The sequence below is a fragment of the Pelophylax lessonae genome (genome assembly GCF_965119305.1).
Source record: "Pelophylax lessonae genome assembly, chromosome: 1".
In the NCBI taxonomy this organism is placed as follows: Eukaryota; Metazoa; Chordata; class Amphibia; order Anura; family Ranidae; genus Pelophylax; species Pelophylax lessonae.
This window is the reverse complement of record NC_138768.1, coordinates 717,888,576-717,901,901: the sequence shown is the minus strand read 5'-3', so window position 1 is coordinate 717,901,901 and position 13,326 is coordinate 717,888,576. Positions and strand designations below refer to the sequence as shown.

The window sequence follows — 13,326 nt, the reverse complement described above, 5'->3', positions numbered from 1 at the left end:
ATTGCTCTTTTTTTTGCCTTGTTGGTGAATCTTTGCGCATTTTTTTATTACTTGTCACTTTATGCGTTTTTTTACATACTGTATCATCACCATGATCTTATGCGATTCTGCACGCTTCTATCTGTGATTGTGTGCTATATCCAGTGTAGGCCCCCTTGCTGCTCTCAGTATTTAGGGTCCCTGTGTGGCCGCCTTGCCGCTTGGCACCACCATTTTGCCTGTAAATGCTTGAGGAGGAGGAGCGGCAGCCATGTTTTTGGTGGCTCCTATATGTTATACTGGCGGCCATTTTCTTAAAGCCTGAGGGATTGGTGTTCGGCGGGGGGCCTCTAGTGTCAGCTCGGCCGTTTCCTCTTCCTCTGGATCGGCGTGCTTCAGGCTGTTGGTGCTTTTTCTCTCTCTCCCTCTCCCTGCTGAGTAGTTTGATGGTGAGTCCTGGGGTGGTATCTCTCCCTGTTTTCTGCTCATTCAGCGCTGATGGGACCTGTAGTACCACCGGTGATAGCGGTGGGGGGAGCTTTTACAGTGTGCCTTATAATTCTATAATATTTTTACTAACGGTCTCCAGGGTGTCATGGAGCCCGTAGAACACGTGTCACCACCAGACCCGCTTTCAGAAGCTGCGGGACCATCTGGGTTTCAGTCTGCCATGGCTGCCATGATAGCGGTCCTGCAGTCTTTGTGTTAAAAGTGGACATGGTTCTCCAAAAGAGTCCTAGTAAAAGGCGCCCTCCGCCTTCACCTGGTTCCTCTGCTTCCTCAGATTCTGAGGCTGATTTGGCTGCCGCGGACACGAGTCAACCCACGGGGTTGGCGTCCACGCACTTCAAGTGCTCTGACAGGATGATTCCTCTTCCGCTACTTCTGCGCAAGAAAAGGCTCTTGTGTAGGCAGTGGACTCTCAGGTTTCTAGAATAAATAAGGCTACGCTTCCTCCGGTGGAAGCTACCCAATCTTTTAAGGACCCTGTGGACAAAAGAGCTGGGTTCCATTGCAAGGCCAGTGTTTGCTGTCACCTTGGTCTCCCAGACCTTAACGGAATGAGCAAAGCTCTTACGCCAGGATCTGGAAGGGGGTCAACATCCTCCTGAGCTGGCTGGTATCCTTTTGAGGAGTCCCTCTTAAAGAAACTGACAGTGCCGCCGGTGGGGGACTCTCAGGTTTCTAGGTTAAATAAAGTCACGTTACTATCAGTGGAGGACGTCCGGTACTTTAAAGACCCTGCAGATAGGAAGGTTGAATCTCTGGTCTGCCATCTTTTTACTGTGGCAGGTTCAATATTGAGGCCAGTGTTTGCCATAACTATGGTCTCCCAGACCTTGACGGAATGGGCAAAGATTTGAAAGTGGGTCAACAGTCTCCTGAACTGGCGGACCAGTTGATAAGGGGTTGCAGTATATTTATGCCTCCCTAGATGCGGCCCCTTTAGCCTGCAAGGTGCCGGTGACAGCGGTGACTCTGAGCCACATGATCTGGTTGAAATGCTGGTCTGCCGACCAGACCTCCAAAAAGGTGCTGACAGATCTCCTCTTTGTAGGGGACCACTTGTTCGGAGCTTTCATGAAAGAGATTATTAAGTCTCATGGGGGGCATGAGCACCCTGCTTCCGCAGGTTACAAAAAACAGAGCCTCGCCGCAAACTTGGTCATGTCTTTCCAGCTTATAAGCGGCCCTTTCGTCCTCTGGCTCGCAGGACACAAGGGTTCTAAACCCTCCCGCTCCTCAGGAGGTTCCAAGAGACCCTGGGTTGGTAAGTCTCTAAGTCGGGCTCTGCTGGTTTTGCGGACAAGCCGCCTTCTGCCTCAAGGGGTGCCCTCATCTGTTCTTGGGGTGGGGGGACGTCTTTGTTTGTTTCTTTCCGGACCCATGGACCTCCTTAATTCAACAAATGTGTTCATGAGTTGATCTGGTCCGGTTACAAGATAGATTTTCGATCCTTGCCCCCGACAAGGTTTTTCCTGTCCAACCTGCGCCTGTCCCCAGATTGGCTTCAGGGCCTTTTCGGGGCAGTTCATGATCTACTGTCACAAGGCATCATTGTACCAGTTCCAGAGTCGGAACATTTTCAGGGGTTTTTATTCAAAACTATTTACGGTTCCCAGGAAGGAGGGAGGGCAAGGTTCGTCCAATCCTGGACCTCAAGGTTCTGAACCACTTTGTGCGGGTTCAGAAATTCCAAATGGAGTTAATTCGCACAGTAGTGGCTTCCCTTCATCAAGGGGATTTTCTGGCCTCTATCAATATCAAGGACGCTTACCTTCATGTTCCAATCTATGTCGGGCATCAGCGTTTTTCTTTGCTTTGCCGTAGGTGAGGAGCACTATCAATTTGTGGCGTTACCTTTTGGTCTCGCCTCAGCTCCTCGGATGTTCGCAAAAGTGTTGGCCCCAAGGTTAGCTTTACTCAGGCAACGGGGGATCTCAGTGTTGGGGTACCAGGATGATCTTAAGCAGAGTTGTCGTCTGTTCCGAAGGAAGATCTGGACATCACGGTGCAAACTCTATAAAGTGAAAGCTCTCGCGCTTCAGATAGGTGTTAAATCTACAAAGCGATTGATTTAAACACAATTCATATAAATATTGTGATATTCAAATCATCTGCTCCTCCGATCAATTCTCCCCTTTGACGAAGTCAGAAGTGACGAAACGCGTCGGGGCATGGCTACACGGCACACTGGAGAATTGATGGGAGGATTGAAGGTGTTTCGCGAGGGTCCGTTTCGCTAGTGTGGAGGTGGTGAGGACTGTGGGAACACCCCAGACCCCCTATTTTTTTTAAACATGCGCTATATTATTTGATAAAAAGTAATTAATCAGCGCTAACCAGTAAAAGATAAAAAGAAAAAAGAATACCCCAATAATAGCTAAATAGCCAGATATGGGGACCAATGGCTGCCAACATAAAAGTGCATTCACCCTACCTACACCAGAAACAATCCAAAAATGAAAACTATGTAGCGCCAAAGGATGAATACATTAAATATACACAATGAGTGTCAATTACCAAACCATCTGTGTCTATAAATGGATAAATACGTCTAAAAATCTATCACAATCAAAGTGCAAGTGCTCTTGAATTATGTGATAGGAAGACAATCCAGGTGATAAAAACTATTGTGGTGAAAAAAACAATTACCGTATATACTCGAGTATAAGCCGAGGGGGACGTTATCAGCACAAAAAAATGTGCTGAAAAACTCGGCTTATACTCGAGTATATACGGTAATTGTTTTTTTCACCACAATAGTTTTTATCAAAAAAAAAAGTTCCCGGCCGCTCCGACGTGTTTAAGATTTAAAAATGGCGCCGCCCGGCGTATACATGTCAACGCGCATGCGCCGCCACCGCTCGGGACAGGCCGGGAATAGCCGAACGTATACTAGCTTTCCCGAGCGGCGGTGGCGCGTGCGCAATGACGCGTCGGCGCCGGGCGGCGCCATTTTTAAAATGAGGGAGCCTCTGGAATAGGTAAGTGAAACACAGCCGCACTAGTATGCCCGCAACCCCGCATCCTCTTGTACCATGCTTGCCACCCTGAATTCTCCTGTACATGCCAGCCACACTGCATTCTCCTGTACCATGCTTGCCACCCTGAATTCTCCTGTACCATGCCAGCCACACTGCATTCTCCTGTACCATGCCAGCCACCCTGCATTCTCCTGTACCATGCCAGCCACCCTGCATTCTCCTGTACCATGCCAGCCACCCTGCATTCTCCTGTACCATGCCAGCCACCCTGCATTCTCCTGTACCATGCCAGCCACCCTGCATTCTCCTGTACCATGCCAGCCACCCTGCATTCTCCTGTACCATGCCTGCCACCCTGCATTCTCCTGTACCATGCCTGCCACCCTGCATTCTCCTGTACCATGCCTGCCACCCTGCATTCTCCTGTACCATGCCTGCCACCCTGCATTCTCCTGTACCATGCCAGCCACCCTGCATTCTCCTGTACCATGCCAGCCACCCTGCATTCTCCTGTACCATGCCCACCACCCTGCATTTTCACCCTAGGCTTATACTCGAGTCAATTGTTTTTCCCATCTTTTTGTGGTAAAAGTAGGGGCCTCGGCTTATACTCGGGCCGGCTTATACTCGAGTATATACGGTATTATAATAAAAAATATATCTCAATAAGTGGTCATGCAAATAAATAATCACACATATACATATGATAATGTGCAAATGAGAATCAAAATAAAAATATAAATAAGTGCACCAAAGTCTATAAAAGTGGGTGATGATCTTCTAAACCGTATAGGTATCAAGAGACCAGGTGCTAGTGCTTGGATAACTAAAAAGTGCCTTGGTGTATAAATGATAATGCTGGCCGCTCACCTCCTGGTTTGGCTCACAGGTTATAATGAGCCAAACCCGCTTTGTGCACACACAGGTGCTAATAGGTGTGGATGGGTAGCTTCCTCCTGTCCTCCCTCTGTGCAAAGGTACTCCAGGTGAAAGATGACCAGATCTGCCTTTGGCGCTACATAGTTTTTAATTTTTGGATTTTTTGATGCGCTATATTATGTACCATCTTGTGATTGCATTTTATGATGGGGTCTAATAGTTAATAAACAAGCGTAAATATCATATTGCATTAGTGGAGCTCTTTCTTTTTAATGGTGGGTTATTCATAAGAGAGGAGGAGCCGTTTGAGGTGGACGATTAAAAAGACGATCCCCCCCATTATAACTAGTGATTCCACTGTGCAGGAGCCGACCATGAAAATGGGGGGCAATAATATGGGGTGAGTTGCCAGCTGATGGGAGCGGTATCACGAAGGTGGTGGATTTTGGGTGATTCAACTACATCACGGGACTCTTAGTATCTGATCACTATTCACTTTATGAACTGCAGTGTGTATGGAGTGTTGACTGGCTTTTGTGCACACCTTTGAAGATTACTGCGCATATATTGCGGATTTATTTTTTCACCTCTTGTCAGTATTGCGATTCATTTATTGATTTTCACTTAATTGTTTTCTTTAAATGCGTGGCTGAGTAAACATTGTTTAGATTAAGGATTCACTTTATGCAAACTCTGCAAGAGTTCGGCTGGACTTAGAATTTTCAAAAGTCAGCCTTGACCCTGTCCAACAAGCTGAACTAACTGGGTCTGACTCTGGATGCAGCCTCAGCCCGGGTGTTTACTGCAGAAACAAAACTGTTGAAATTGCAGCATCCAATTCAGCTCCTATTGTCGAATCACTGGTCGTCTCTTGCATGCAGGTACTGGGTCTAATGGTATCCACCTCTGAAGTGGTTTCATTTGCTCAGTTCCATGCCAGACCTCTGCAAATAGAGACTAATCAAATGGGACAATAATCCAGGGTCCCTGGACAATCTGATCCAGTTGAGCTGGGGTACGAGGGGATCACTTATGGTGGCTTCGTTCCCTGATGCTTTGACAGGGAAAATAATTTCTTCACCTGTTCTGGACAGGGGTGACAACGGACGCCAGCCTGTCTGATTGGGGAGGTGTCTTAGGCATGGAATCAGCCCAGGGTGTCTGGTCTCGGGAGGAGTCTAGTCTGCCGAACAACATCCTGGAAATTCGGGCGATCAGTCTTTGCCCCTTCCCAGTGCATGGATCGTCTACAGGGGTATCCGGTAAGGATTCAATCAGACAACGCCAGGGGGCTGTGGCATATGTCAATCACCAAGGGGGCACCAAAAGTGCCTTCGCAGCCAAGGAAGTGGCCAGCATTCTAAGGTGGGCAGAAAGCCCAAATGGTCCCTTCACCTGGAAGTGTTTCAACAACTGTGTCTCTGGTGGGGGACCCCCGATAAGGACCTGTTAGCCTCCCGCCTCAACTGGAAGGTTCTGAGATTTGTGGCAAGGTCTCAAGACCCTCTGGTACCGTTGGTTCTTCAAAAACAGTCCTTTGAAATAATTTGTGAACTTCCTTGTCACAGAAAGTGGCATCCTTGGTAACCATTACTTCTGCACGCAGGGTCACTGAGCTGGCTGTGTTGTCCTGTCAGTCGCCTTACCTGGTGGTTCACAGGGACAAAGTGGTGCTACGTCCCTGTCATTCATTACTTCCTAAGGTCGTTTCGGGTTTCATTCAAATGAAGACATTGTTACCTTCATTGTGTCCTAAGCCAAAACATCCAAAAGAAATTGCCTTGCATTCCTTTGATGTGGTCCGGGCCATCAGGGTGTACTTGACGGTGACTGAGTCAATTTGCAAATCAGATTTCTTGTTTATCCTTACGGATTGTCCCCGTAAGGGGAAGGCTGCATCTGCTGCGACCATTTCCAGATGGATTAGGCAGACGGTCGTGCAGGCCTATTCAATCAAGGGTCAGGTTCCTCCTTTCCCTGTTAAGGCGCATTCTACGAGGATATTTTCGCATCTGCAGTGGCTGCTTTTGGCTGCAAAGTCTTGCAGGCCGCTGTGGTAGGTGAGCTTCTGTTGTTCCTGGTTTACCTGGTTGGCTAAGTTTAGCCTTTTTTGGGAAATGTTTATTGCTGTGTTTTTTCCCACCCCTCATGCTGACACTGCTTTGGGACATCCCATCTGTCAAAGAAGATCTGAAGCTGTGTCAGTCAATGAACGAAAGAGAAAACTGGATTTTTTGTCTTACTGTAAAATCTTTTTCTCTGATGTTCATTGACGGATACAGCACCCACCCCTCTGTGGAGTTGGTTGATGTATTCTTCTGACGCTGCTTGTTACAAAACTGAGTTTCTAGAGCAGGAAGTGGGAGCATACCCCCTGGGACTGCCCCTATAGACGTAGTCAAGCTTTGTTAACCCTTTTCCGCCTAGTGTCCTACTCCTAGGAAGAGCAGCATAAGCCATCTGTCAAAGAAGATATGAAGCTGTGCCCATCAGTAAACATCAGAGAAAAGGATTTTACGTTAAGACAAAAATCCAGGTTTTTTTTTTTTTATACTAATTCCTGACCATTGTCAAGTTCCTACAAGGTCCCAACTCTAGAGGGTCAATTTTGTTCTGCGTATACCAGGAATGATGGCACTCCACAACGCCTAGCCAGATATATCTTTAATAAAGTAAAAGATGACAGGCGAGGGACATCCAGCTGATTGGCAGCCTCAGCTCTGTTCCTGTATGTTGTCTGGAGGGGTGTGTCCCTTCCCTCCAATCAGCTCTCCTCACTGAGCTCTGCAGAGTGAGATTTCAGCTCTTTGCCCCCCCCCCCCCTTTTTTTTTTCCTGAATGTTCAGACAAGCTTTATAAAACCTGGACTTTGAAGGGCTGTAGAGAAGACTGCAGATGGACAGGTACAACTTGGGTAGGAGGATTTGTTTCTCTCTGTATCACCTAAGGCCTGTCACTTCACTGGGAATAAGTTAGGGTTTACAACCACTTTAATGATACACAGGCAACAATTATCTTTTTTATACATAAGTAAAAGGTCCATTGTGTATTTATTTTCAGACTCCACAAAAAAACGCAACATCAGTAAGAGATTTGGAGGCTTCTGGAAATGGTGGATTCATGCCTGAAGAAGATAAAACAGGGTCAACCCAGCAGACTCCCCCTGCTGAACAAGCCACAGATAAGGTATGCAGTATGCTTCTGCTGGAGCTGCAAAAATAAGGTTCATAGAAGAGTGTTTAAAGGGGTTGTAAAGCTAAAAAGATAAAACCTTATGATTAAATAAACTCAATAAAGCGTCCCTGTATTAAGCATATGAGCTTAGTTTGGCATGTTGAATCAGTGCTGATGTCTAGCAATCCTCCCTGCAGTTCTAAACTGTATAAAGCTGACACCTGGAAACTTTAGGAGATGGCTCTCCCCTTTTCCTGTGAATGACCAGCTGTGCTGGGGAGGCAGATGCACAAGCCTCATAATGTAAAAAAAAAAAAAAAAAAGGGTCCTCTCCCTGGTGCTGTCTCTGTCTGCTTGGTGAACTGGTACAGCCTAGGGAAAGTGATTGTGCTGCTATCTGGAGCATGAAATACACAAGGGGAATTGTGTGATGTCACGTCTCCACCTCCCAAACTTTGGTCTAATGACACGCCTATGGACTGACTATTTTACGAGTGCTTAAAACAACTGAGGATCAATTTTCTAAAAAGTACTCGCAATGCAATTTTGCTTTTCACAATATTATGTATTACATGGTGCAAGGAAGTATTGTTTTTGGGACTTAGGTCTACAAATTCTTTAACCGAACCAGCCACAGCCAAAGGCTTGACAACCAAAATGCATTAATTGTCATAAAATATTAGAGCGCAAGAGGTTACAGAGGCCTTAAGCCACAGACTTGCCCCTTAACACAGATGAAACGCAAATTTGTGTCCTTCGGCTTCAAGTGGTTTACTGGGGTGCCTGCAGCTAGAGGCATCACCCCAGTACCGTTATTTAAAGCAGACAGTCGGCTTTCTTTTGATAACAACCAATGTGGCTAGGCAGCTGCTCGGCTATTACAAGCAGCGGGAAGGGGATGTGTGTGTGTGTGTCCCACCGAGAGACCTGAGTGACTGGCTGGAGCCCCAAACAAAGCTGGATTTGGCTTTGATCGGGCCTCCGATGTAGAAATCCGAAAGCCGTGTCATGACATCACTTCCAGTTACTGGAGCGTTAAAGGCGCCATATTTAAAAAAAAAAAAACTGTAAAAATAAAAAAAATACAATAAAATTAATTAGAAAAAACATTTTTAAAGCGCCCCATCCCTTTGTGCGCAGAAGCCAACACATATGTAAGTTACTCCTGCAAATGTAAACGGTGTTCAAACCACACTCATGAGGTATTGCCGCGAGAGCAATAAATCTAGCACAAGACCTCTTCTGTAACTCTAAACAGGTAATCGTTAAAACATTTTAAAGCTTTATCTACGGGGATTTTTTAATTACCGTAATTTGACGCCATTCCACGAGTGTGCGCAATTTTAAAGAATGACATGTTTGGGTATCTATTTACTCGGCGTAACATAATCTTTCACATTATACAATAAAAGTGGGCTAACTTTACTGTTTTATTCATGAAAGTGTATTTCTTGAAAAAAAAAAACGCATTTGGAAGGCCCCTGCGCAAATATAGTGTGACATAAAATATTGCAACAATTGCCATTTTATTCTCTAGGGTCTCTGCTAAAAAAATATATATATATAATGTTTGGGGGTTCTAAGTAATTTTCTAGAAAAAAAAAACTGATTTTTACTTGTAAGCAACAAGTGTCAAAAGCAGGGGTCCTCAAACTACGGCCTGCGGGCCGCATCCGGCCCGCCAGCAATTGCAGAACCAAGGGTTGGGCTGTGGGGCAGGGTGGAGATTTCCACGGCCGCTGTTTGCTAACATTACTTTTTTTTTTTTCTGTGTGCAGGAAATCCTCTGCAGCGGCCACCAATTGGCTGTGTTACTGCCGCGCTGCATTCTTCGAGTTGTAGTCCTGACCACACCCAAGTTCCTTGTGGCTTTGGTTGTGGAGAACTGAGCAGGGGAGCACAGCAGGAAACTACAACTCCCGGAGACTTTGAAGGCAGGCAGAGGCGGGGCACACGGCGCAATAGGGAACATGGTTTTAAATATTGTACTGTTTTTTGTGCATTACAAATAGAATATGTGCATAGGAATTTGTTACTATTTTTTCAAACTATAGTCCAGTCCTGGCCCCCTGTTTAAAAAGTTTGAGGACCCCTGGTCAAAAGGCTTGGGCAGGAAAGGGTTAATTAAAGTGTAATTTTATAAACATGCAAGGCTTGGTACATACTCAGGGGGAAAAAGAAAACAAAAAAAACTTGTATGTTTTTATATTGAAAGGTCTGTTCCATAAAAATTTTGTCCAGCCCAATCTGGAAATGGTAGGACAGACAGGGATTAAGGGGCCAGCAGTTTTGTGGAGCATCACCTTCACCCCTCTCCACAACTGCTTGTGTAATGGGAGAGGAGGTGCAGCATTTGAAACAGGAGTGCTGTTTTGGTGTTTTCTTTAATTATATAAATAGTAAGAAAGCAAAGCCAGAACACATTGGCCACATAAAAGATGACAAAGGGAATCTGGAAAAGAGAAGGGGAAAGTGTTAAATAAATAATTTCTTCTCTTCAGTCTTCACAAAAGAATTGGTGAGCTACACTAACCCAGCTTGTAATGCTAAATTAAATAATACACCTCAGGAAGTACCCCCATGGCTAACAGAAGATAGACTTAGAACTAAACTAGAGAAACTTAACATAAACAAATCACCGGGACCAGATGGCTTGCACCCAAGGGTTCTTAAAGAGCTTAGCCAGGTGATAGCCAGACCATTTTTCTTGATCTGTAAGGATAGTCTACTGACGGGTATGGTGCCAGCTGATTGGAAAAAAGCCAACTTGGTACAAATATTTAAAAAAGGGCCGAGTTACAGTCAGGTCCATAAATATTGGGACATTAACACAATTCTAATCTTTTTGGCTCTATACACCACCACAATGGATTTGAAATGAAACAAACAAGATGTGCTCTAACTACAGACTTTCAGCTTTAAATCCAACAGTTTGTATATGTGCCTCCCACTTTTTAAGGGACCAAAAGTAATGGGACAATTTGGTGCTCAGCTATTTCATGGCCAGGTGTGGGTTATTCCCTCATTATTCCATTTACAAGGAGCAGATAAAAGGTCCAGAGTTCATTTCAAGTGTGCTATTTGCATTTGGAATCTGTTGCTGTCAACTCTCAATATGAGATCCAAAGAGCTGTCACTATCAGTGAAGCAAGCCATCATTAGGCTGAAAAAACAAACCCATCAGAGAGCTAGCAAAAACATTAGGTGTGGCCAAATCAACTGTTTGGAACATCCTTAAAAAGAAAGAACACACCGGTGAGCTCAGCAACACCAAAAGACCCGGAAGACCACGGAAAACCACTGTGGTGGCTGACCGAAGAATTGTTTCCCTGGTGAAGAAAACACCCTTCACAACAGTTGGCCAGATCAAGAACACTTTCCAAGAGCTAGGTGTATGTGTCAAAGTCTGAAATCAAGAGAAGACTTCACCAGAGTGAATACAGAGGGTTCACCACGAAATGTAAACCATTAGTGAGCCTCCAAAACAGGAAAGCCAGATTAGAGTTTGCCAAACATCTAAAAAAGCCTTCACAGTTCTGGAACAACATCCTATGGACAGATGAAACCAAGATCAACTTGTACCAGAGTGATGGGAAGAGAAGAGTATTGATAAGGAAAGGAACTGCTCATGATCCAAAGCATACCACCTCATCAGTGAAGCATGGTGGTGGTGGTGTCATGGCGTGGGCATGTATAGCTGCCAATGGAACTGGTTCTCTTGTATTTATTGATGTGACTGCTGACAAAAGCAGCAGGATGAATTCTGAAGTGTTTCGGGCATTATTATCTGCTAATATTCAGCCAAATGCTTCAGAACTCATTGGACGGCGCTGATGGACAATGACCCGAAACATACTGCAAAAGCAACCATTTTTTTAAGGGAAAGAAGTGACATTTTTGTGCAATGGCCAAGTCAATCACCTGACCTGCATCCGATTGAGCATGCATTTCACTTTCTGAAGACAAAACTGAAGGGAAAATGCCCAAAGAACAAGCAGGAACTAAAGACAGTTGCAGTAGAAGCCTGGCAGAGCATCACCAGTGATAAAACCCAGCATCTGGTGATGTCTATGCATTCCAGACTTCAGGCTGTAATTGACTGAAAAGGATTTGCAACCAAGTATTAAAAAGTGAAAGTTTGATTTATGATTGTTAATCTGACCCATTACTTTTGGTCCCTTAAATAGTGGGAGGCACATATACAAACTGTTGTAATTCCTACACCGTTTACCTGATTTGGATGTAAATACCCTCAAATTAAAGCTGAAAATCTGCAGTTAAAGCACATCTTGTTTGTTTCATTCCAAATCCATTGTGGTGGTGTATAGAGCCAAAAAGATTAGAATTGTGTAGATGTCTCAATATTTATGGACCTGACTGTATATCCTGGGTAACTATTATACAATTTTGTAGGGGATGTTAAAAGACTACATACAAGATGTTACTAATGAAAACGGTATTATTAATAGTAATCAGCATGGATTCATGAAAAATCGTTCTTGCCAGACCAATCCATTAACCTTCTACAAAGAAGTGGGGGTGTGGCCTACGCATGCAACAGTGAGGACGCACGCTGCCGGAGCTCCTCTGTGATACCCGCTATTGACTTCGCCTAACACTTCTCTTTTGTCGCTATACTCACCAACCAACATGGGAAAGCTTACTGGAAGGTCCCTGTCCCAGAAGACGCCGTCCTCGGTATCCATTAAGCGGTACTTGACCGCGGAAACAGAGGACTCCCAGGCCGCCGGGGGGACTAGGCCGCTCGCCTGGCTGTGTTAGCTCCGCCCCCCTACGGAGCTCGCCAGCGCGCCACAGATCCCCGGCTTCTTCCTGCTGCTCCGACGGTACGGACGTCTCACCGAGCCGGCCTGCAGTAGCTACACTAGTGAGCGGCCTCCCCACTAAGGCAGATCTGGTCTCCATGCTCAGGGGCTTGGAGAATTCCATCAAGAAAGAGGTCTCCTCGGTCCGGGCTGACCTGAACCACGTGCTCACACGGGTGGAAGAGTCTGAACACAGGCTTGACTCCCACGCCGCAGCTATCCAGGAACTTCAGCTCACTTTCAAACGGCTGGTTTTAGCACAAAGGATGGCTCTATACAAGCTGGAGGACCAGGAGAACCGGAACAGGCGTAATAACATTCGGATCCACGGCCTGCCTGAAGCCACTAAAGACCCTGACCTGCTCCCAACGGTACGTGGCATTTTTAATAAGCTTCTTGGTCTCCCCATTGACAATCCCATGCGGATCGATAGGGTTCATTGGACCCTCCGCCCACGTAACCTAAAGATGGACACCCCGAGAGATGTCATCTGCAGGGTCCACCACTACCCTGAAACGGAGCTTATCATGCTCAGAGCGCGGGAAGCGCAATCTCTGGACTTTGATGGGGTGACCCTATCTCTTTTTCCTGACCTGGCAAGAGAGACCCTTGAGCGTCGCAGAGCGTTGAAGCCTCTCACAGAAAAGCTACGTGCTGCCTCCATTCCGTACCGTTGGGGCTTCCCTTCCTGTCTAATAGCTTGCAGAGATGGCCGCTCAGCCACCTTGAGATTCCCGGAAGATCTGGAGAAATTCTGCTTGGATCTCAACATTACACCGCCTGAGCTCCCTGGTTGGCAAGAGGAAGTTTTTCCAGCGTTGGCTTCCTCTACGGATGTTTCCTGGCAGAAGGTTTCTAAATCTCAGAAATCTCCCTCCGGCTCCCGTTCTTCCCGCAAGCCCACCTGAGTGCCTGCTGTACCTCCACTGCAGTTCTGTTGCTGCGGTTTGCTTGCAGTTTGATCCTCCTGTGTTGCCCTA

General features: G+C 46.0%; 1 protein-coding gene across 1 annotated transcript in view; it reads left to right on the top strand.

Moving 5' to 3' along the window:
- The window catches only part of CENPU (centromere protein U), a gene marked incomplete at its 5' end in the record, with an annotated part of 186,207 nt that overhangs the window by 39,057 nt on the left and 133,824 nt on the right, over nucleotides 1–13,326 (top strand). The window contains one exon of the mRNA XM_082249264.1: nucleotides 7,407–7,532. Within this exon, the coding sequence (XP_082105390.1) occupies nucleotides 7,407–7,532 (126 nt within the window). The remainder of the gene's footprint in view (nucleotides 1–7,406; nucleotides 7,533–13,326) is intronic.